This window comes from Schistocerca nitens, chromosome 8 (assembly GCF_023898315.1).
Source record: "Schistocerca nitens isolate TAMUIC-IGC-003100 chromosome 8, iqSchNite1.1, whole genome shotgun sequence".
Lineage (NCBI taxonomy): Eukaryota > Metazoa > Arthropoda > Insecta > Orthoptera > Acrididae > Schistocerca > Schistocerca nitens.
Genome location: NC_064621.1, coordinates 516,555,655 through 516,581,336, shown reverse-complemented (window position 1 = coordinate 516,581,336; position 25,682 = coordinate 516,555,655). Strand labels below are relative to the sequence as shown.

At 40.7% G+C, this 25,682-nt stretch overlaps 1 protein-coding gene and 1 non-coding gene across 4 annotated transcripts in view; one reads left to right on the top strand and one right to left on the bottom strand.

Annotated features, from left to right (window-relative positions):
• LOC126198543 (cytoplasmic FMR1-interacting protein) overlaps window positions 1–25,682 on the top strand; it is a 150,989-nt gene that overhangs the window by 70,138 nt on the left and 55,169 nt on the right. For all 3 annotated transcript variants that reach the window (XM_049934949.1, XM_049934950.1, XM_049934951.1), the window contains one exon: window positions 22,820–22,893. In XM_049934949.1, coding sequence (XP_049790906.1) covers window positions 22,820–22,893 — 74 coding nt within the window. The remainder of the gene's footprint in view (window positions 1–22,819; window positions 22,894–25,682) is intronic.
• Window positions 2,081–2,155, bottom strand: Trnat-ugu (transfer RNA threonine (anticodon UGU)). The gene has a single exon. It is a non-coding gene; the product is annotated as a tRNA-Thr (tRNA).

Genomic DNA, 25,682 nt, shown 5'->3' with positions numbered 1-25,682 from the left:
AACTAAGTAATCAAACCCAAGTTTCCTGTGATGGCACAATTTAGAGCTCTCATAAGTTTGTAGCTATTTTTTCTAGAATGTAGAAATTTTACGAAGTTATCATGAATGATGAGCAGAGATGCATGGTTGGTAGGGTATGAAATGCATGCTTGTACAGTAAGATCGTAACTAAATTAGTTTTGTTCTTTTTATTTCTAAATCAGTATGTAAGTTTTAAAAAAAAATCGTATGGTTAATAAGCATTGAATGCTAATGACTCACAAAAACTAGCTGCATACAGATGACAAAATTGTTGTGTTAGGTAAAAGATGGCCATTTTCCATGGTAGCCACCACTAGATGATACTAGATTCACAATATAACACTGTAAAAACATAGAGTTTTAGATGTTTGCTTACAAGTGTCAACTATATGCCCAATAAATTCAGCACAACTGAAATGTGTGCATGACATTAAGAAGAAAAAGGGTACAGATATTTTTGACGGTAAATTCAGCGTGTTGCGAACAATTTCCATTTCATATGCTTTTAGGTCAACAGCTGTTAAAGGAGTTTGATTGGTAATAAACGTGGAGAACATTTTCATGTTGCTAAGGACCATTATGGAAAAAGTGATTTGGAGGGAAAGGTAAGTAAAGGGAATATAACCAAGGAACAAAATATGGTCTGCAGATGTGACTTTAGTTCTTTTCTGTTTTGGTCAAAAGTATGAGCAGGCTAAAAACAAGACTTCGTAGAAATTAAACAATGAATTTTTGTCCAAATGGCCTATCAAATTACCCAGTGTGAAGTCTATAAACATGCGAAAAAGAAAAGAAAAGTGTGGGGGGGGGGGGGGCTGGAAAGTAATCACTGTAATACAGGAAAACTTAATTATTGATTTGAGAGAAAACTGAAAATTTCACAAACAGGTTAAAAAAATATCAAATCACAGCATAAATGTAAAGTGCTTTGATTTCTTGTGATCTATTTACTCTTAATAGTAACAAAATACTGATCAATATTGAAATATATTTCATGCTTTCTGAACAAAACCTGAAAATAAAAATAATCTTGGAAAAAAATGGTCAGTTATTCTATTAAATATTTGTTTAAAAGTAAGAAACAAACTAGAATAGAGAAACATATGACACACCTCTGAATCATGTTCAAGATCATGTAGAGAAAATGAGGTGCCAACTGAAAATTTGAAGTTCAATGTTTAATTTAGAATATTAGGATGGAATTTGTCTCATAGAATTTCATTCAGTGGTCTATTTACGTCAGTAATGTATGAGCATCTTAGCTTCTGTCATGATTTGGAGCATCATTCAAAGGCACATCAAATGTTTCTGTAATCTGTTTTATTTCTTACTTTTAGGCAAATCATTCCATAAAACATTTGACTGATATTTTTTTTCCAGCTGTTCATGAGAAATGTATTGTAGATAAAGCAGATTGATTTTATCTTGGAATATGCAATTATTCAGATTGTCTAATACTTAATTCTACTATCCCATGTCGACAGTTTTAATACTCACTTTTTGCTTATTCAGTTGAATTCAGTTTATTATTAGCTATTGACCTCTTACAGAGGAATAGGTTCAGACATTAAAATTAAAAACACTTGTACAGAAACCTTTTTACACTTTCATTCCACTTTTCATAATGTTTTAAAAACTAGTATTAACAATGTCTATTTCAAATAGTTGTGTTACCTAATAGAATGAGTGTTTTGGTCATAAATCTTCCCTCTGAAAATATTATAGGGCAAGAAGTGAAAATATTTTGAAAGTTTATTATAGAATTTTAAGCATGTTTCTATTAATGAGTCTGTGGTTTCTGTCTTGGTATATTCGAGTACAGTTTGCCTCTATTGTTGTAATGGGATGTATTCTCCCTGGTGTCGAACTAACTTATGTTGCTTCTGATGTAAATCAATGCTGCAAAGATGTTTATATTGATGTGTAGGCTTACAATAGTCCATTTCTTGATAAAAGTATTGGTATTATTATTATTATTATTATTGAAATGATAATTAAATAGACACCCTAGCTGCAAACAGGCATTGATATACTTCACTGTGGATATGTTGAAAATGTGTGCCCCGACCGGGACTCGAACCCGGGATCTCCTGCTTACATGGCAGACGCTCTATCCATCTGAGCCACCGAGGGCACAGAGGATAGTGCGTCTGCAGGGACTTATCCCTTGCACGCTCCCCGTGAGATCCACATTCCCAACATGTCCACACCACTATATTCGCAGTGCGCCTAATAGATGTCTGCCCATCATACTCATTACTCGTGGCAGATTAATCTACCAAGTCCCGTACGAGTTCGGGCATAGCGTGTGCGTTCACACAAGAAGGTCAATGGCCGGGAAGCCATATTTTTAACTATATATGACGGTAGTATCAGTTCCCGAAAGAACACATACCGTGGATGACCATGCAGCTTTGCTAGAAATGAAATGATAATTAAATAGACACCCTAGCTGCAAACAGGCGTTGATATACTTCACTGGGGATATGTTGAAAATGTATTTTCAACATGTATTTTCAACATATCCCCAGTGAAGTATATCAACACCTGTTTGCAGCTAGGGTGTCTATTTAATTATCATTTCATTTCTAGCAAAGCTGCATGGTCATCCACAGTATGTGTTCTTTCGGGAACTGATACTACCGACATATATAATAATAATAATAATAATTATTATTATTGGAAGCAAATAAAGCTGTAGTAATACAGGATTCCACACAACTTTATTTCAGTTTGTGTGTGTGTGTGTGTGTGTGTGTGTGTGTGTGTGTGTGTGTGTGCTCAAGCTCATGCTTACATCCTTAAAGTCACTTCCTTGGCTGTAGGATGTTACTTGTTGACTGGTGCAAGTCACTGATAGCATTGTTCAAGCTAATTAGCTGCTGATTATGGCCACATCCATTTTTACATAGATTGTTCATTATTTGTGGAAAACTGTATGGAAGTAATTCCTCAGCTAGAGTGAAAAGATTTTCTGAATATTATTTGCATATACATAACATCCAGAAAGAATGAATGGATCAGGACTAATGAAAATTTCTGCTATATTCATTATTTTGGGGGGGGGGGGGGGGGTTAATATTTCTGTTTGGTTTTAGTGTAGTATAGTAACCTACTCATGTGAGGATCTTTTATGATTATATAACATAAATCAGAATTGCCAGACAGAGCATAAGCGTCCATCCCCCAAGATCTGAGCCCAGTGACTTAACAAACACACTGCCTCATTCAGTTTGTATTCAGTGTACAATACTTTTATGTTTGTATATACTTGGAATAATTTAGTTTTGTAAGGTGGCATACGCCTAAACAGTGTTCATTATGTGTATCAGAGTCAAATCGCCACATTTATTGCATACACTTCCAGATTAATTCGGAAACATGGCCAGGCCGCTGTGGTGCTTACTGGGCTTTTTTCTTGATGTAGTGGGTTTACTGGAGCAAAAAACGTACAACTAAAGTTTGCCCAGTTTATTTTTAGCATTAAAATTAAATTTAAAAACACACTCAATTGTAACGAATTTTGTGTATGTAACCTTTAAAGTTCTGTCCTGAATGGACAATTTTCTTTTAGTTTTATGAAATTTCACAACTGATTTGTTAACTAATGCTTTTTCCTTGCTGACTACAGAAAACAGCTAATCATAAAAGCTATTTTACAGTTACAACAGTCCCTCACTAATTAAAACACAACCACACACAGTTAGTCAAAATTTACATTTTACTGAAGTCTCAAATGGAAATTTTCTAATAACTATTACTTTGTTAACTAACGTCAGCCACTAGCTGGCTCAGCAAAACTAACAGCTTAACATCTTCCTTTAACCTAAATAATAAGCAACACTCAAGACAACAGATAATTTACCCAGTTGTGCTTCTGTCATTTAACAGGTAACACTTCTGGCTCAGGTATGGTAACACAAATACAACTCCTATATCAAACTGAGCAATTCATTAACCCATTACAAATAACATCTACCTTGAGCCATTATTAAAAAACTAGACAACGTATTCAGTCCAATGCAACATTACCTTTTCTGTTACCCAGCCTGATAGCCAAGCAGCCATCCCCAACTGCTGCTTATGTCTCAGTTTGGCAGTCCACTTTTCTTACACATGCATTCAGCAGGACTATGGATTGTTCTGAGGATTATTGGAAGGCACCTTTGGTAGTAATTGCCCTGGATTCCACACAGAGCAGTGCAAGCTTTGATGCTGCTTATAGCAACCTTCACAAACTGTAAACAAACACTGCACAAGGTGAGTGTTCAAATCTTCACTTTACTGATCATTTTACTGGTGCACAATCCCAGTCCACAACATTGCCACCTGGCACCTACCCCAGCTGACCATCCAGAAGTAACTGCCATTCCCACTGACCATACACACATTGTCTGGAAGAAATAACAATCTCTGCCAACACTTCGGTGAGGCAAAAACCTTCTACCTATATCGTAGTGCCAACATTCAATCAGAGTGCCACAACTGGCACACTGCCACATATCTGTTACAGCTGTCTTCCATTCTTCCTGTCTGAAAAACTAAGTCAGCATCCCCTCTCTATGAGCCAATTGTTGTCAGACTTGATAGACAATTCTGTTCTGCACAACAGATATTGGTTGCAGCACTACAGACATTGGTTGAATCATTTTCCTATAAAACATTACATTGTGATTGTATATTATAATGTGACACAGGTGTTTTAGTTATCTTTTTTATCAAGCTCTACTCTTAACTCTTTGCTTAACCCTTAATTGCATAGTAAAAATTATTTAAGAGGTATATTTTGACTACTGTTTGAAATAAATGTATTTTAATTGTCTCCCAAATAGTAGTAGTGTTGAATTGCTGGCAGGAACACAGAAAGGATGAAAGCTTCACTAGCTTTCAGACAAATCCTTTAACGAGAGATTGTGTAGTGTGTGGTGGGTAGAGGAAGTAAAAAGGCAGGAAGTGGGATGGAAGGTTGGAGAAGTGTGGAGGGATGCAGCAGGCACCCAGGTTAGAAGTGAAGGAGAGAGAGAGGCAGCAGGTGCCTGAGATAGGAAGGGACATATGGGCACAGGAGCTGATGATTAAGTGTAGCACATGGTGATGGTGATGGGTATGGTAGTGATGTGGTAGAGTGGCTTTGGGAGTGGATGAAAGGACAGAGGAAGAGGGGACTGATGGATAATGGTGTGAGGCAGTGGGTTCACAGAGATTGAGGCCAGGAGGATCACAAGAATGGACAAGTTGCAAGAATAATTCCCATCTACTTAGAAACTCCAGTTGGCATATCAATAATATTAGGAAAACGACAGACCGCTACTCATCATAAAGATGACACATTGTGTTGCAAATTGGCACAATAAAAAGACTGTTATACATTAATAAACCTTATTCAACAGAGGAAAACACACACACACACACACACACACACACACACACACACACGAGCAAGCACACCTCACACACACACATATGACTGCTCCCACCAGCAGCTCTGAACAGAACGTGACTGTCACGTGAAGAGCAATTTGGAATCTGGAGTAGGGGATATAGTAGTGTATGGGCTGGAGCGGGGGAGAGAAGAGCGCTGTCTGGCGGGGCACACTGCCAGCCATTGTGCCAGGAGGTGGTGTGTGTGTGTGTGGGGGGGGGGGGGAGGAACAGGGAAGGGGAAAGGGCGGTTGGATGCATTGGCAGAGGACAACACACACAGAGGGTGAGGGAATATGAAAAGAGAGGTGGTGATAAGTTAGGGGGCAGATACTTGAGTGGATGGTGTAGGGGACAGTAAGTTACTGTAGGTTGAGATAGAGATAATTTCAGGAGCGGAGTAAGAATAACTTCCATCTGTACAGCTCAGAAAAACTGGTGGTGGAGGGAAGAATCCAGATGGCCCAGGTTATGAAGCAGCCATTGAAATTTAGCATGTTATGATTAGCTGCATGTTGTGCTTCAAGTGGTCTGCTCTGCTCTCGGCCAGTTTGGCAGTGGCCATTATTCCTGATGGACAGCTCCTTGGTAGTCGTATCAATATAAAAGGCTGTGCAGTGGCTGCAGCATAGTTTGCATACAACATGACTGCTTTCAGAGGTGGGCTACCCTTTGGTGGGGTAAGATAAGCCCATGACAGGATTGAAATAGGAAGTGCTGGGTGGGTGGATTGGACAGGTCTTGCAGCTGGGTCTTCCACAGGGACACCACATTAGGAGGGGCAGAAGAGATTTCGGGTAAGATGGCCCTCATTTCAGGGTGTGGTGATTGGCGATCAAAGCCCTGATGAAAGATGTGATTCTGTTGTTCCAGTCCAGGGTGGTATTGGATGATGAAGAGGGTTACATTTTTGTAGCTGGCTCTTGGGCGTGGAGGGAGGATTGGGAGTGTGTGGGGGAAATGGCAAGAGAAATCTGTTTGTGGACCAGTGCAGGGGTAGTGCCTGTCTTTGAAGGCCTGGGTGAGATTTTCAGCATACTGGGAAAGGGTGTTCTTGTCACTACAGATTTGCCATCCACATGTGGCAAGGCTGTATGGGAGGGATTTTTTTTTTATGTGGAAGGGATGGCAGCTGTCAAAATGCAGGTACTGTTGGTGGCTGTAATACGGACAGAGGTATACATGGAGCCATCAGAGCATCTAAGAATGTGGCACACGGGATTGGAGTGGATCAGGTGAAGCAGATAGAGTGAAGGTGTTGAGCTGAGCTTGTGAAGGAATCAGAATAGGATGTCTTTGTCCTGAGCCCAGATCATGAAGATCTCATCAATGAACATGAACTGGATCAGAGGTCTGGGGTTTTGGGAGGCTAGGAAGGTCCTGAGCTAATCATCCTTCCTGCAAACACGTGATCCACCACTCTATTGATGAGTCGCAATGAGTATCTAGTGGAAGGCCTGTTCCAGTCGTTTGACCTCTCCACCTATAAACTCTGCCCAAGCAATACCTTTCCAGAAGTCCACCATAACCTCCAGTCCCTGCTTAAAGTCTGAGGCCCTTCGCAAAACCACTTCCCTGACTCCATTTCCCTCCTCAGCCCTACGGCATGCCGCACTCCCATCTTCTAAATGCTCCCCAAAATTCACAAACCCAACAGTCCTGGACATCTCATTGTAGCTTTTTATTGTGTTCCACTGAAAGGATTTTGGCCATCATTGATCAATGCCGCCAACCAGTTGCCCGTAACCTAGCCACCCATGTCAAAGATACCAACCGCTTCCTTCAGTGACTCTGCACCATCCCCACCCCTTTACCTCCTGGTTCCCTACTGGTCACTGATGATGCCGCTTTCCTATACACCAATATTATTCATGTCTATGGTCTTGCTGTAGTTGAACACTACCTTTCCCAATGTCCTTCAGACTCCAAACCTGCTACCTCATTCGCCAAACTAACTTTACCCTAACACATAACTACTTCCCCTTTGATAGGAAGGCATACAAACAAATTTGTGGCACAATCATGGGCACCTGCATGACACCCTCCTGTGCCAACCTGTTTATGGGCCATCCAGAGGAAACCTTCCTAGACTCCCAAAACCAAACCTCTGGTCCCAAAACCAAACCCTTGGCCTGGTTCAGGCTCATTTATGATATCTTCATGATCTGAACTTGGGGCCAAGACACTTTATCCCCATTTTTTCACAATCTGAACACCTTCTCTCCCAGCCACTTCACCTGGTCCTCTTCAACCCAGTGTGACATCTTCCTAGATGCTGACTTCCTACCCTTGATAGCTCCATCCACACCTCTGTCCACATTAAAGCCACCAACCATCAACAGCACCTCAGCATCTGCATTTTGACAGCTACCACCCTTCCACATCGGCTTGCATACAGCCTTGCCACTGGGGGACAGTGTATCTGCAGTGACAAGAACTCCCTTTCACAGTACGTTGAAGGTCTCGCCAAAGCCTGCAGTGACAGACACTATCCCCTGTCCTAGTCTGCAAACAGATTTCCTTTGCCATTTCCCCACACATCCCCAGTCCTCCCACCACCCCCAAGAGCCAGTGACAAAAGAGTGCAACTTTCGCCACCCAGTCTACCTTAGACTGGAACTACATCCTTGATTATGGCTTTCATTGTGAATCATCATGCCTTAAAGAAGGGACATCTACCAAGGTCCTTCCCAACCTTCCTAAAGTAGTATTCTGTCTCCCGCACAATTTTCACAATGTCCTATTCCATCCATATGGCACTCCTAATCACAGTCCCTTGCCACAGTGATCATATCCCTGTGGAAGACCTATGTGCAAGACCTGCCCAATCCATCCACCCAGCACTTCCTATTCTAGTCCTGTGACAGGCTTATCCTACACCCACCAGAGTCTGAGCCACCTGTGGAAGCAGCCATGTCATATACCATCTCTGCTGCAACCATTGCACAGCATTTTAATTGGTATGACTACCAACCAGCTGTCCACTAGGATGAGCGGCCACTGTCCAACTGTGGCCAAATGCAAAGTAAACCACCCTGGACCACATCATGCAGCTGAAGATACGACCTGGGCCATATGGATCCTTCCCTCCACCAACAGTTTTTCCGAACTGTGCAGATGGGTGTTATCATTACAACACATTCTCCACTTCCAAAATAATCCTGCACTCAATCTATGGTAACCTACTGTCCCCTCCACCCAACAGTTTCTGCCTCTCATCCTATCACCCCCTCCATTTTCAGATTCCCTCCCCCTCTTAGAGTGCTGCCCTCTGCCAATGTAGTCACCTGTCCTTTCCCCTTCCTGCTCCTCTCCTTTTCCATTCCCCATTTTTCCTTCCCACACTGCACCTCCCGATGCTGCACCTGGAAGTTGCTAGTGCTTGCCAGACAACACCCTTCCCACCCTCCCTCCCCTCCCTTCTTCCCAACGATACCCTTCTACCCCATCTCACTCCAGATTTCTAATCAGTGACAGTAGCATTTCATAAGGAGCTGCCGGTGGAAGTGGTCATGTGTGTTTGAGGTGTCCTTCCTTGTGTGAATGAGTGTGTGCATGTTTTCTTTGCTAAAGGAGGCCATGTAACAGTCTTTTCGTGTCTTTCTATAACTCAAGGGGCTATCTTTATGGTGAGTAGCAATCTGTCCTTTTCGTAATTTTTGTTGATATTCCCATCTACTTTGTTCAGAAAGGCTGGTGATGGATCCAGATGGCACAATTGTGAAGCAGCCTTTGATATTGAGCTGCTTGTGCTCAACAGTGTGGTCTACCACTGGGTGGTCAACTCTGTGCTCTTGGCCACAGTTTAGCAGGGCCCTTCATTTTGGTGGTCAGTTGTTTAGTGGTGATGCTCGCATAAAATGCTGTGCAGAACTTGTAGCAACACTGGTACATGGCATGGTTATTTTCTCAGGTGGCCCTGCCTTTGATGAGATAGGATAAGCCTGTCACAGGACTAGACTGGGCTTTGCTGTGTGGCTGAATCTGGAAACCTGTCCGCAGAATGGGTTTGGGGGTTAGTGCCTGGCTGTAAAGGCTTTTATGAGACCTTTAGGTACTAGATAAAGGAATTTTTGTCACTTTAATACTGTTCGCACGTGGCCAGATTATGTGGGAGTGATTTTTTGGTTTGGACGGGATGACAACTGTCAAAATGCAGGTACTGTTAATGTTCAGTGGGCTTGATATGGACAGAAGTATGCATGGAGCCATCAAAGGTGAAAGTCAACAGCCATGATGGCAACATGTTGGGCCAATGAGAACCAGGCGGAGTGAATGGGAGGGAAGGTGCTGTGGAGAAATGAGGATAGGGTGTGTTGGCCCTGGCTCTAGATAATGCAGGTATCATCTGAGTATCTGAACAAGACAAGGAGGTTGGTATTTTGAGAGGTTTGGAAGGTTTCCTTTGTAGTGTCTAGAAAGCCTGCTTACTTGATTTGCTAGACAAATATTCAAACAAATCGCATTAATGAGTTTTATTTAAAAAAAAAAAAAAAAAAGAAAGAAAGAAAATCACAATACTTAACTTTGGAAATTACACAGAAGTGTCGCAAGCAAATGACAACACATAAAATAACCAACCTTCATCAGTACAAACAATCCCAAGTCTGTGCTACATAGAGAATACAAGTGAAGTGACTAGAGTTGACGCTGCTATTGAACTGGGCCATCACCAGTTGGTCGTGGTGCGTATGTCCTCTTCACAAAGGGGCTGCTGCTGTCGCGTTGGTGTTCTGGAGAGAGGTCCAGTCAGCGTGCGATTGGCTGTCTACTTCTCACAGCCTTCTCTTCTTTGTCACTCCTGACTGGCGTGCCAGTGCTTGACTTTATGCTGTAACGTACTCTACATAGCTCATAAATAGATTGACATAGGACTGTGCCATGCAGGGGCATGTGGTCAGGCCAAAGATTTGTTTATATATCTTTTCCTCAAAGGAGAGGTAGTTAAGTGTGAAGATATAATTGGTTAAGTTTGTAAGTATTGTGGTAGCCAGTTTGTAGTGGAAAGGGCATTGGTAAGTTGTTGGTCCATAGCAGTAAGGCCATGGGCATGGTAAATGTTGGTGTTAAGGAAATGGCATCAACAGTGACAAATAGGGATTGAGGCATTAATGGGATGTTGGTAGCAGAGAGCTGGAGAAGAAAGTGGTTTGTATCTTTAATATGGGTAGGTGGGCTAAAGAGCAGAGATTATTTTTGTGGGAGAACAGTAACTAGTTATAATGGGGCAGCTATAAGTGTTTGGCTTACGGATTTTGTGCTCTATTTGGGGAACATATAAAGATAATGTGTGCCATGCTGATAAGTGTGGAAAATTGGAGCAGCAACAAGCAGAATAGAAAGTACATGCATTTAATGAGTAGTATATTGTAAACATACATTATGTGATCAAAAGTATCCGGACATCTGGCTGAAAATGACTTACAAGTTCGTGGCGCCCTCCATTGCTAATGCCAGAATTCAATTTGGTGTTGGCCCACCCTTACCCTTGATGACAGCTTCCATTCTTGCAGGTGTATGTTCAGTCAGGTGCTGCAAGGTTTCTTGGGGACTGGCAGCCCATTCTTCACGGAGTGCTGCACTGAGGAGAGGTATCGATGTCGGTCAGCGAGGCCTGGCACGAAGTCAGTGTTCCAAAACATTCCAAAGGTGTTCTGTAGGATTCAGGTCAGGACTCCGTGCAGGCCGGTCCATTACAGGGATGTTATTGTCGTGTAACCACACCGCCACAGGCCGTGCATTATGAACAGGTGCTCGATCGTGCTGAAAGATGCAATCGCCATCCCCGAATTGGTCTGCAGCAGTGGGAAGCAAGAAGGTGCTTAAAACATCAATGTAGGCCTGTGCTGTGATAGTGCCATGCAAAACAACAAGGGGTGCAAGCCCCCTCCACGAAAAACATAGCCACACCGTAACACCACCGCCTCCGAATTTTACTGTTGGCACTACACAAGCTGGCAGATGACATTCACCTGTCTTTTGCTATACCCACACCCTGCCATCGGATCGTCACATTGTGTACCGTGATTTGTCACCCCCACACAATGTTCTTCCACTGTTCAATCATCCAATGTTTACGCTCCTTACACCAAGTGAGGCGTCATTTGACATTTATCAGCGTGATGTATGGCTTATGTGCAGCTGCTTGACCATGAAATCTAAGTTTCCTCACCTCCCACCAAACTGTCATAGTACTTGCAGTGGATCCTGATGCAGTTTGGAATTCCTGTATGATGGTCTGGATGGATGTCAGCCTATTACAACCCTCATCAACTGTCGGCGGTCTCTGTCGGTCAGCCGGCCGAAGTGGCCGTGCGGTTAAAGGCGCTGCAGTCTGGAACCGCAAGACAGCTACGGTCGCAGGTTCGAATCCTGCCTCGGGCATGGATGTTTGTGATGTACTTAGGTTAGTTAGGTTTAACTAGTTCTAAGTTCTAGGGGACTAATGACCTCAGAAGTTGAGTCCCATAGTGCTCAGAGCCATTTGAACCATTTTTCTGTCGGTCAACAGATGAGATGGTACACTTTTGTGCTGTATGTGTCCCTTCACGTTTCCACTTCACTATTACATTGGAAACAGTGGACTGAGGGATATTTAGGAGTGTGGAAATCTCATGTACAGACGTATGACACAAGTGACATCCAATCAGCTGACCACGTTCGATGTCAGCGAGTTCCGCGGTGTGCCCCATTCTGCTCTCTCATGATGTTTAATGACTACTGAGGTTGCTGATATGAAGTACCTGGCAGAAGGTGGCAGCACAATGCATCTAATATGAAAAACTTATGTTTTTGGGGGCGTGCAGATACTTTTGATCACATAGTGTACAACTCATGAAGTGTAGTAGTTAAACAGGATCATTATTTTGCACAGGGCAGCTGCAGCGTACAAACTGCATTTGGTTTTTTTAACAATGTGCTAGTGGAAAATGTAAGATGGGGGAAAAGCTCAAAGCATGTGTTGGTATTTTATTTAATAATTTTATTTAATAAAAAAGTGACTGCCTTTCTAGTCCACTGCCACAGAGTTCAATAACCAGTAAAATTGATAAATTAATGTAGGGTGCATTATCTTTATAATACAACAAACACTTGTCATCTCTGAACTATTCCTCTGCAGTATGCAATACACAGTGTTGTAAAATGTGTTCATATACTTCTGCATTTAGTGTTTTCTTAAGTGCAATAAAGGGACCACACCCTAACCATGAAGAACACCCACGTACCAAACACCACCTCGTCCATTGTTCACTGTCGGCATAACACATGATGGCAGGTAACATTGTCTAGGCATTTGCCACACTCAAACCCTCCCATTGGATTGCCACAGTCTATAGTGTGATTCATCACTCATTTCAAATCGTTCACTACCCAGTGGTGTCACTCTTTACACCACATAAACTGTTGCTTAGCAGTGACTATGGGAATGTGAAGCTTATAAGGAACCACTTGACGGTTGTGCCCGTGCTTTTTAACTTACTAAGCGCAATAGTGCTAGCTGGACTGTTGGTAGCACTTAGGAACTCAGGAGTAATACCTTCCACTGATTCGTGGAATTTTTTGCAACCACCCTCTGCAATGCTCGGTGGTTCTTGTCCATTAATCTGTGAACACAGTCTCGTTTTGGCTTAGCTGTCCTTCATTCTTCACATTGCCACTACACAGTCACATCGCCAGAAGTTGAGTTGGCAACTTCAGAATTGTTGAAATGCCCCTTGTGGATTTGTTACTCCGGTGACATCTAGTGAGTAGTCCACATTTGAAGTCACTGAGCTCTGCTGACTGACCCAGTATGCTGTTACTGCTTCTTTGTTGCTAACACACTACTCTCTGCCTCTTTTTATACTAGCAGGTCTGCCTCTCGTGATATCTAGTGTATCTAGTGGTCAAGTCCACATTCTATAGTGATGTCCAGATATTTTTTTGATCGGATGGTATACATTGACAGCTGGTGAAACAGTTTCAGATGTAGCAGGATTGAAAAAACTGAATTTTCAGGCCATGGAATTAAATATTTTAAACTAGAGCTTCTATTGTATTATTTTTCTCTGCTTTTGTATATCTCATATGGTGTGTGAACTCGTAAGCTTGGGAGGTGGGTAGTTCAATATGTTAAGGAACGTATCATCAATTTTTTCTGTAGTTTTTAGCTAGCCTTATGTATTGGTAGTTGCCGTGTAGTTGTTTTATTTTGGCTTTGTTTCCTCTTTTATGATATGTGTTTTTATTTTATGGTTTATTGCCTTGTGTGTGTGTGTGTGTGTGTGTGTGTGTGTGTGTGTTAGTAGAAAAATATAAATTATTTATAATTTCCTAGATATGTTGTTTGCACAAATTATAAAACCATATTTCCACCCTGACCTGATGTGATACTGTGTGTATATCAAATATCAGTCATTAAGGGTCTAATGTACGTCGAGTAATAGACTCAGCCAAGGAATTAGCCATAAAACATCTTTAGTAGGTGCTGGAAAACTCACAAACCTCAATGTTTAGTGCTCTAAACCCCGTCAACTAAAATTACAGAATCTCTGCTTCAGTGAGGTCAGTTATGTGGTGTGACAGACTCATCTGTCATCACAGTTTTTGGAATAAAGCTAAAACAGAAATGTTGTTTTCATACCACATCTGCACAAGAGGGACAGATTACCTATAATAATGAACATGCACCTTCTAAATATCGAGATTGCTGAATATAGGCTTGGAGTATGGAATTACATTAAATTGCAATATATTGCAGGCAAGATGAAAGAATAGTTTTGTTAAATATTTGGCTAAAGCCCCTATTACACGATGTGCATAAACTGTAGACCTATGTACTAGCACCCCCAAGTGTGCATATCTGTGACTCTGAGCTGGTTCACGTAGACCTATTATACCATCCATGCAGGATATACCTGACGCACATGCGCAGTGGATGGTAATAACACGCGAAACACAAATAGAACTGTCTGATCTCTTGTAAAGTCGTTCATTCTACCGCGCGAGGCACAAGGGGGTCCGTGTGACACATTGGAACGTCATTCATTCAAATTATTTATGTGATCTCAAAGTTCCTATTTAATAGGAAATTGTTTTTTATCATTATTTATTAAGTAATTGCTATTCTATTACGTAGGTTACTACTGATCTGAATTACAGACTCAACAGTTAGTTTTATATTACGACACTTGATTACACAGGTACATCTATATCTAAATTTACATTTTGCACGTGGAGGACCCACTTGTTTTTGGAGCTATTGCTCTGGCAGTGACAATAAATCTTTGGATTAGGGCAGAGCAATGACAAAAACGAAAAGCCAGATATTGTTGAGTTCGAAATTGGCTGAAAAGAAGGAACGAAGGTAGGGGATTATATTGCTTATGAGAGAACTGAGGCCTGAAGATCTGCAAGAATTTTGGAACTTTGTGAGGATGGACTTGGTCTGTTTTGAGAAGCTGCTGTCTTTGATGGAAGATGGAATCAGCAAGTGTGACACAGTCATGAGGGAGGCTATCTCACCATATCAAAAATAAGAATTAAATCATATATTTATGTTTTGTGATTATACCAGCCTAGGTCACTGATAAAATACCAGGACATGCCCATGTTGCAGGCTGGTTGTGACATTACGTTTCCTGGTGACTGAGGAATCGGAAGTGTCTTGTTTTTGGCCAAAGAATAGTACAGCCCACCATTTCAAAAGTTGTTGTGTATGCACTGCAATTTGCAATTCTTTAAAGGACGAATACTTGAAGGTGCACTTGTGGTTTTTTTCCAAGTTTGGAAAATGGAATGCAATGTGCTACTCAGAGTTTCGCACTCATCGTCTGTCGCATTGGGTGAAACTGCTCTGACTTTCTCGCCATCACTGCTAGTATCTCTTTTCTGGCATGCTGAAATAAAGCAAGAGATGCAGTTAAAGCAAACATGAACTTTCGTAAGCCAAGGCATTACGATACGAATCAAAAAATAACATTATATGCATATTACTCAGAAAGAAATGATTGATAACGTACTGTATTATGATACAGTGGGTCACATAGACACCTTCCATCGCTGTATGCCTGAAGTAAGATGCTTAATGCATCTTTGCTCCATTTCATTTCTATAATACGAAGTAATCAAAATAAAGAATGCTTTCACAAACAACTAATATAAAAGAAAGTTTTTTTCCACATTTATGAAAACCTACTTACTGAAAAAAAAGAAAAAAAATGCGGGAAATCCCCAATACAAAAATTGAAATTAGCTACTAACCACCGAACAGTAAGCAAATAACAAGCAGAAAGCAGTGAGGTACTCCCTTTGTGCATGCATGGATTGATGGCAGTTTAGAACTGCTTCCTGTTTTGGCGCATGGATAATATGTCTGCTAATTTTTGTAGTTTCACCCGCTGTACTGCCAGATGGCTGTCGCCCTAGCTGTCCCCCTAGACCAGTACTGTTTGTGGTGCATCGTCGTGTAATACCCGCCAAACCAGTAGGTGGGAGAACCGATAACACTAACAGTAGATCTCAGTGGGATGTGTTCCTTGTGGATTTTGGTTAAGCTATACAGATAGACCAGAATTCTTCAGCAGTTCTGCTGTTTTTCTGCTGTATGACAGAGTAGGATCATATTTTAGGGATTTGTATGTATTATCTTCCAATAGTGATGATACTTTGCTACAATACTCTGTAGTATTAAGGACCACTGTGGTATTTCCTTTGTCAACCGGAAGTACAACTAGATCTTCATCTCTCCACAAAGCATAGAATCCCTCTCTGTATGCTCTGCTGCTGTTTGATTGAGGAAGCTTGGCTGCGATTAAAATGTGACTTGTGGCAAGCCTTACATAATCAGTAATGTCCTGTGAGATTACTGAATTCAAGGTTAAAACTTAATCCATCCAGAACTCTGCTTGTTTGAACCTTAGGTCCTCCATAAATTTTTGCCAAAGAGTTATCTTGCTTTCTTCAGATGCCTGATGAATGCTGGGCTGGTTCAGTTACCCAACAATCATCTTGATTGTGGGTCAGTGTACATACAGAAGCAGGGTGATTTAATCTCAGATCATTCAGGTCAACAGTGAATGTGTTACATCACTATTTCAAAATTTGCTAAATAAAATATATGTTGAAGTTCCACATGATACCTCTTGAAAACTACAATATTTTGATTTTATGACGATTCTTTAAGATGCTACAGACCTCCCAAAATTAGAGTATTTGTGAAAATGTCATAACAAAAGGAAAAATTGTAATAAAGAAACCAAAGGTGATAGAGATCTGAATGTATTTTCAGTTAATACCTTGTTCACAGTACTATGACACGTGATTAATACATACACACTTCTGAGCTTTTTTTTTGGGGGGGGGGGGGGGGATGTTAACTGTCTTGAAAAATGATGAAGTGGAAGGAACTGTCAGCTATGACATTAATGCATGAAATTCTCAAGCTGTCAAAATATTCGTACATAAATATGAAAGGATCTGAATTTTTTTGTTATTTAGGGATGATTTTTTCCAAAACCCTCCTTGTAAATGTTCTGAAATGTCTTGCTACATTAATTGGTCATTGTACATAGGGAATGTGCAATCAGTGTGGGTAATACTTGGCTGTATAAAATGTGAGAAATTTTGTAGGTAGATGTAGCTCTACTCTCAAGGTCAAGAAATTATGGACACTTAAATATTTAAATTGATCTCTTATTTTAAGTAAATGTCATGTAAAACTGGTATTTCTGAATCAAAATAATTACTTACAACATTATAAATGAGTGGGAAAACAGTTCATAATTTTGCTAGAGAGCAGTTTATAACAAGTATCAGAATAAATATACTATTTTTCTTTTTATGATATTATTCACAAATTATTGTAATCTTCTGTCATGATTTTACTTCTTCATGACTTTCTATGAATTATAATTGCATCCAGTCAACACTGCACTGTTGAAAAGGGTTCATTTGGTTTTTTCATCTTCTTCTCACTGAACTTGTATAGCAAGCTGGATTTGCACATAGACAAGGATTATCCAGCAAGAACAGTACTTGGGAAATGGAAACTGCTTCCTGATCTTTTGATGGTGGCCATTTGATAGCATTAACAGGACTATCAGGAGTCATAAAGGAGACGGTTATGTCTTGCAGTTCATCAGAGACACTTGTCCGTCCTACCCACCACTGATTGTCATACACACAAGAAATGAAGTGGCTCTCTACAAAGTCTTCTAATGTATACTGTGGTCTTGCATTTCACATATAGTAACAGGCTGCATTTCATGGAGAATCGTTCTCGAAATGTATGTGCCACTCTGGAATGCAACCCAGTAGTGACTTGATTAATTCCTACCATAGGCTTCATAGCAGACCACTCCTCTCTCTTTTTTAAATGGAATTCCCTTAATGTACTTTCATTAAAAATTAAGAGTTTCATGCTTGTTATTAATGTTGATATGGTGTGTACAGATCCAGTAGCATCTCTTATAACTGCTGGAGATTAAATCTTGTTGCAAGATGTTTACAGATACCTCCTACCTCATCACGTGTACTTTTTCCATCACCTGTTGTTGAAAATATCCATTTCTTTTGGTCTTAATTCCTTTACCACAGTGTTGACCAAGCTCATAAAGTTGAAAGCAGTTTTTATAATGAGATGCTGCACCATCAGTCACATACACATGTGTAGGAAATAGGAAACGCATGGCCTCTAGATGCCATATCATCAATTTACAGGCTGACAGCATAGCATGTATGTGTACTGCCATGAATGAGATCACTGACAACAGTAAAACAGTGTGATGTTCCAAGGAAGTGAGCAACACATGATGTGTGCCAGTGGTGACTTTGAATTTTGTTCTTCAAAGCAACAGACTAGTTCTTAGCAAAGTCGAAACGAAAAATTAATGTGTCTGGGATGTGGCTGATTTTACTTCTGCTGTGACCTGTCTCTGAATCATCCGGATATGATGGTGAGCTATTACTTTCACAACCCAATGCCTAACCTCTGTAACAAACTTCTCTGGCTCTACTGTGTTCTTCACCAACTATTCTCCCCCCCACAGTGCATAGGTAACATCATTGTCAGTATCTTGAAGGTGTAATGCTTCAACAGTCATCACTTCAGCACCATGACACATTGCACAGTCCTGCAACCAGCATTTATCTTGCAATTCTTGACATATACACAGAAGCGTCAGGTCCATCTCTGTGTACTTCTTTCCTGTGACACTGCTTATGGAAAAACAGACAAGTTTCAAATTAGTGCAGTAAATACATGTGCATACTTCCTTCACTGGTTGACATTTTACCTATTTTGGTCATAAGGAGTAGAATTTTGTGAGACCAATTTTTAAATTCGGGTTCTCCTTTTTCATTAGGAGATTTGCTTCTCTTATTGATCTTGTCACATATCTTTGTACCTTTTTAACTTTTTCACCATTTTCACTAACATAGATAACATCAGCCTGGTTAGGACTTTGCCTGCTGCAATCTTTGTCATCACTTAGATGTCCACAGTAAGAGTCTGGGCATGCTACAGGATCCCCTCGCTTCTAAACTGATACTGTTATTACGCAGCTTAGCCGCGAGTCCGTAGAGGGTGGTATATGTGACGTACAGTATGACTGGTCAGCATTTCCACCCGGAATTTGCGAGTGTAAGTCGGACCTTCCTTGATCTTCCTTGGTGGGTCGTGTCATTGGATTTCCTCCTACCTGTGCGCGGTGCAGCTCTCGTAAATGTAGTCCCGTGCAGATTCTTCATTGGCGCATTGGTTGTCTCTGTCAGTGGAAGCTAATTATCTGAAATTGCTGTCGGTCAACTTTGGGGTATCTGTTTACTCGAAATTAACATTCAGAATGCCGTAATATCACTTTTATTCCTATTAGATCAATAATGAAACACCCACGTCACAAACTACTCGTAACCGAGAGCACCGCTACCATCGAACAAGACAGGAAGAGCTCTTAATGCCGACTGCCGATTTTGGTGCGCAGTCCATATCTCTTACTAGTTTTGTCACAGTTCATGGATTTCCGATCAAGTTCGTACTTACTAAGATATGCATTTGTTAATGAGCGGGTGTGAATTTTAACAAGGCAAAATTATGATAAATAGTTTTAAACATCCAGAGGCTCCTCCTAGTATTCATGTTGTCATAAATGACTTTAATTATTAAATATAAATAAACAAAATCGGTGACTTTGGCGCCAAGATGGCAGTACTTCCCGTCATGTATATTTCCCAGGCTGACGCTTGTTGCTACGGTCCAGCGCCGAGCCCCACCCCACTACACGCGACATACGGTCGCTTCGTCACCTAGCCAGCCAGCGTGGGAAATGCTCTCCGATTCGTGGCCGGCTACGGACTACGGCACTTCCTAACTATCATGAATACATCAATAAGAGACAATAATTCATTAAAACTGGTAAAAATGTCTTCCTGATGTAAGAGGCACCTTACAGTGCCCAAATACTCTTCTCATTCTTTATTTTGAGTTTTTGAAATCAAATGATGTGAGGAAGTGTGTATGTATTTCGGTATCTGCTGCTTAGAGTAGCTACCTGGTATCAGTGTCAGTAACTGTACCATCTCATTATAGATTGCTGCGGAGATAGCAGTATTTAGGTTTTGAAACCACACATCACATTTTGTGCGCATATCACTATCTTCAGGTTTTACACCAAGTGCATCTACATTATACACTTCACGAAGTTTTGAGAAGATGTTGCTAGTCTAAAACTTGTTTCAATTTTTTTCGCTTTTCTTTTTACATACTGCTTTCTTCTTGTGCTTCTTGCCTTTCCTGGACATTTGAGGGGGGATATAGTAAGGGCTACAACAGACTTGCTAACATGCAATCTATCAACCTGGGACACAGCATGTATAGAAAACTGACACACATGGACCGATACCTGCACAAACTATCAAACCACCACCTGAGCCAGAAAAAAGACACGATTAATACGCTCGTAACGCGAGCAGGATGAATATGTGAGCCACAGCACCTCAGACGTGAAATGCAACACCTGGAAACTGTTCTGAGGAGCAATGGGTACTCCACAAATTATATTAGAAGTGTAACAGAGCCGAACACTCGGCGAAGTAAGGAATCAGAAAAAGAAGTATCAGGTATGGCCTTTCTGTCATACATATCCAGAGCGACGGACAGAATCGGCCGTATATTGCGCAAACGTGGCGTAAAGACGATTTTCAAATCGACAAGGAAGATCAGAGAGTGTCTTAGATCAGCAAAGGAGAAAAGGGACCCACTTGCAATGTCGGAAATATACCGTATAGCATGCACATGGGGAACAGTTTATGTCGGAATAACTGGACAATCAATCAACACCAGGATCAAAGAACATAGCGAAATTGCAGGCTGGGGCAGGTGGAGAAATCGGTCGTGGCATAGCATGCACTGAGTGAGACCGACCACGTAATAAAATTCGCTGACACGGAAGTTCTGGCTGTAGAGAAGCACTATCACACGCGCTTGTTCAGAGAAGCTGTAGTACAAAAACACGCGAACAGCTTCAACAAGAAAGAGGAAAGCCTTAAGGTAAACGGATCCTGGCTTCCCGTACTGCAACGAATGACCGCCACAGGTAGCAAGAGGATAACCGCACCGGAAATGACTGTGGAGAAACCCTCGAAGATTGGCGCGCCAGGTACATATAGTCTGCGGCCGCGAGCTCGGCTCCAGTTCATCACCGGCAATGGAGGGTGAAGCTTTGACAATGCTAGCCATTCGTGCTGGTGAAACGTCAGTAAAATCATTAGATGAATGTCGGCCAAAGAACCTGAGACAGAAGCCAATAGGCAGTTTCTCAACAAGTGGCCACGAAAGCCTTAACAATTTTGAATCTATCAACAACTTGACACCCAGGAATATAAACATCTGCCTTGTCTTCTTCAGTTTCAGATTTGTGTGATAGTGATTGTTCAGGCGGGTTGTTACTAAATTTATTCTTCTAGTGAGTTCCTGCACAATGGATGTGATGCTAATACCGTTACTTGAGGACCAAGATATTTCTGCAGTACACAGTGATACATTTTCGAATAGGTCTTTAGGAGAGGAAATGAATTGCCGAATAAAAAATACAGGGTGCCATTTAAGTTGTACCGCTGTTCATATCTTTGCGATAAACAAAGCTACAACAAAGGCAATGGTGCTGATTGATGTCCCCCGGACGGCTAAAGAACATTTGCTTGAAACATTATTTGCATCTGGACAAACAGTTATTTAGGATGGTCAAACATAAATCGGACACTCTTTACATTTTTTCCAGAGAAATTCACGACCACAAGTTGACATGACCTGGATGATTTGAGATGAAATCACCCAGCAGTAGAAATCAAACTTGACAGGAATATAGTAATCCCTCAACCCGTATTACAACACCCCTCGCTGCCTGAATGAGGAATTCTCGGCGAGAGCCCAGCCCAGCATTGATAAACAGTAACTTGAAGATGAAGATGACAGTGAGTGTTATTGCTGAAAATTTGCGGAGAATCCATGTTTCAACCTAGAAGAGCACTTCACATTAATTAAAATAATATGTAATGTTGAGTAGTCTTCTGCTGCAGTAGTTTAATAGAACATGAAATTTGAAAATTAGATCAGTAAGTAGGAAAAATGCTTTTGAAGTGTCATCAATAGTTCCTAGTTGGTTAGTTTCTTTGTTAGTTTGTTAGTTACTGGCTTCTTTTATCGTATTCCTATCTTTATTCAGAGATATTAATTTAATATATTTTTGTAGCAAATATATGTGATGAGAAAATTTGAATGTTTGTTTTGGCTTGTACAAAACTGTAAAAGTAATCTTTGATAATTAATATAACACAAACATGCTTCTCAGTTCATGAGTTTTTGTTTGACAAAAAGAAGAAAGCAATCAGGCAAGTGCAATGCATTTTACAGATTTTAGTTAATATGCTGCTTGTACTCATTCATCATTGCAGTTTTATTACAACTTTTTTTAATGTTGATAACCCATCTGATACACTGGTTGTTAGTAACATAAAATTAATTATTTTATGATTATGTCTATGTGCAATTGAATAAGTGCTATTCATATTTTGCAATAACAATGACATAGCCTCAAAAACATTTATATACTTTATAATTACTTGCATCCTCAAAATAGTACAGCGAAAACTATTTTTCTTTTTATTAAATAAGTATGTTCTTGCATGATTTTGTTTTAGGTTTTGTCATTTTAACACGTGAAAAACTAACTGACTTGGCTTGTATCTTATGCCCGCTGTTCGTGCGTTACTTGCTTTGATTTACCCATATTGTGTGGTTATGGATATGTATATCATAGGTTGGAACTGTTTGTAAGATGGACATTCTTAGTATGGATTGTGGTGTCATTCAGCAATTGTTAATTATCTCTCTTTTTTCCAGTTTCCTATTGAAATGTCAATGCCATGGATACTCACAGATCACATTTTGAAGACTAAGGAGCCCTCTATGATGGAGTGAGTAATTTATGTATCATATGAGAAGGGAATGGGGCAGTGTTGTAACATCTTCCTGGTGTTATTCAGTCTGTACATGGGGCAAACAGTAAAGGAATTCAAGGAGATATTTTATAAATGAATTATGTGTCATGCATAAGAAGTAAAAACATTGTGGTTTGCCAGTGTCATTGTAATTCTGTCAGAGATTGGAAAATGACATGGAAGAGCAGTTGAGCAGAATGGATAGTGTCATAAAAGAGGTTTTATAAGATGAACAACACAAAAGCAAAACATGGTTAGTGGAATGTAGTTAGATTAAACCAGGTGATGCTGAGGGAATTCAATTGGAGAATTGAGCTACTACAGGCTGTCAATGAGTTTTTCTTTTTGGGCACCAAAAAACTGACAATAGTTGAAGTAGAGAGGATATAAAATGGTGACCGCCAATAGCAAGAAAAACATTTATGAATAAGAGAAATTTATTAACACTGTATATAAATTTAAATGTTAGGAAGTATTTTCTGAAGGTGTTTCTGTAGAGTGTAACCTTGTACAGAAGTGAAATGTGGAATATAACAATTCACGCAATAAGAGAATATAACCTTTTGAAATATGAAGCTACAGAATAATGCTGGGGATTAGGTGAATAAATGCAATAACTAATGAGGTGGTTTGAATCTATAGTGCTTGCTTGTTAGGTTTCAGAAAGTTTGTAAGTCCTTACAAAGCCATTATCAGCAGAGCAATTAACACTCCATATAACTATCCATAGTCCACCTCAGTTGTGGCAGCCAGATTCCAGTAGATTCACAGTCTTTACTTGGTGAGCAGTATGTCTGTGGAGTTCGTGGCTGCTGCTTATAAAGGCATTCTGGTCTCTAGGTGGCAGGGCTGGGTGAGTCACCACATACACTGCCTGTCCTGAGTCGCTGTGTGCCGCAATTACTTTGACTCGATAATGTCCGTATACAGTGTGTCAGAATTGATGTTGTTGTTTGGGCAGGGCACAAAATCCCTTACCTCAGTAAGTTAAATAATTTACATGAGATGGGAAAAATGGCAACAATAATACATTGTTTTTATGGAAAATGGGCAAAGTTATTGTAAGCTTGATTGGTTCACCGAATCAATGCTCACTCACTGGCCAAAAACTAATGACAAGAAAATGTTATGTGGAAAAAAAGAAAACCACCTTTGAATTGCTTTTATAAAGATGAAAAAAAACAATGGACATGACTTTTTGCATTTTGTGTCAGTCAGTGTTTCAACGTCTTGTGTGATGTCAGAGACTGTGAAGTTTATCCGATTTGTGCATCCATGGCCAGCACAGCAGTCACCTCTACTTGTTCAATGTAAGCCACTTGTCCTGCATATGAACTTGTTTTCACAGCCAGATTTACAGTTGCAAGATCTAATGTGAAGCACTTGCTCTGGTATTGGTTTGTCTTCATTCAGAATTGGTTTACGCTGACTCATCCCCATTTTTTCCCCCCATGCATGCTTGAACCTGTAGGTAATGATGAAAATCAGTTAAAGGTAGTATCTTTCTCACCTGTTGGTAAACTCAGTACGAATGCTGTTTATTCACTGCAGATGTTGACAGAAGTGTGACCCAGTCAAATGTTGTTTTGATGGATTGCTTTGCAACAGTCCTGCAGTACAGCTGGTGTCTGGCACTGTCTAGGTTGTCTTCAACACCACAGCTGTACAAATCTAAAAGGAAATATTCTCCAGTTGCTGTGATTTCTTGGTGTGTAGCATCCAGTTTGTTGAAGACAGAAAGTCTTTCCCTTAAACAGGTGCCTTCTTTGAACTTCTTAAACGATCTCTTTTTACTTTCTCTGAACACGGCAGAAGTTGTTGCATCCAGTTGTTGCATGGGAAAAAAGAAGGTTGTTACACAGATCTGTTCACTGCTGAAAACATAGCATTCAGCATTTTCTTTCCTGGTATTAGCATTTGGAGGGTAACTCCAGCATTGGATATAGGAGCTGTTAGGACAAGAAGGTCGATGACTTTGTCCACTATTACTGACGCTGCACTGTTCTTGGCATTATGCACAGCAGTCATTACTGTCACAATATTCATGTCTCCAGGAGCTTGAATTACCTCGATCCTACCTCATGTCGATGTCGCAATAACAGAATGATGAAGCGCACTTCGTTTTTAACGTAAATCAAAAAGGCTACCTGAGGAGATGTTGAGGGTGTGTTCTTCACTTTTGATACTTGGAGAGTTGTAGCCATTGAAGACCAAAGTGACATCCAGACTACAGTGATTATTGATGTGGTTGACATACTGGAGGCAGAATTGATTGTAATTTGCTGGCCATGGCCGCATGACCCAATGCAGTAGGAACCCACCAACTATAAACACTGCATTGGATGGAAATCAAACAATGGAAAATCCAGGATGGAATGTAACAATACCAGAGAAGGAAAGTTGCTACTCACCATATAGCAGAGATGTTGAGTCGCGATAGGCACAATAAAAAGATTCACACACTCATAGCTTTCGGCTGTTAAGGCCTTTGTGAGCAGTACACACACACACACACACACACACACACACACACACACACACACACACACACACACATTCTCATGCAAACACAACTTGCACACACGTCTGCAGTCTCAGAGAGCTGAAACTACACTCAGTTTCAGCTCTCTGAGACTGCAGACGTGTGTGCAAGTTGCGTTTGCATGCGTGCGCGTGTGCGTGTGTCCTGCTGACAAAGGCCTTAATGGCCGAAAGCTATGAGTGTGTGAATCTTTTTATTGTGCCTATCGCGACTCAGTATCTCT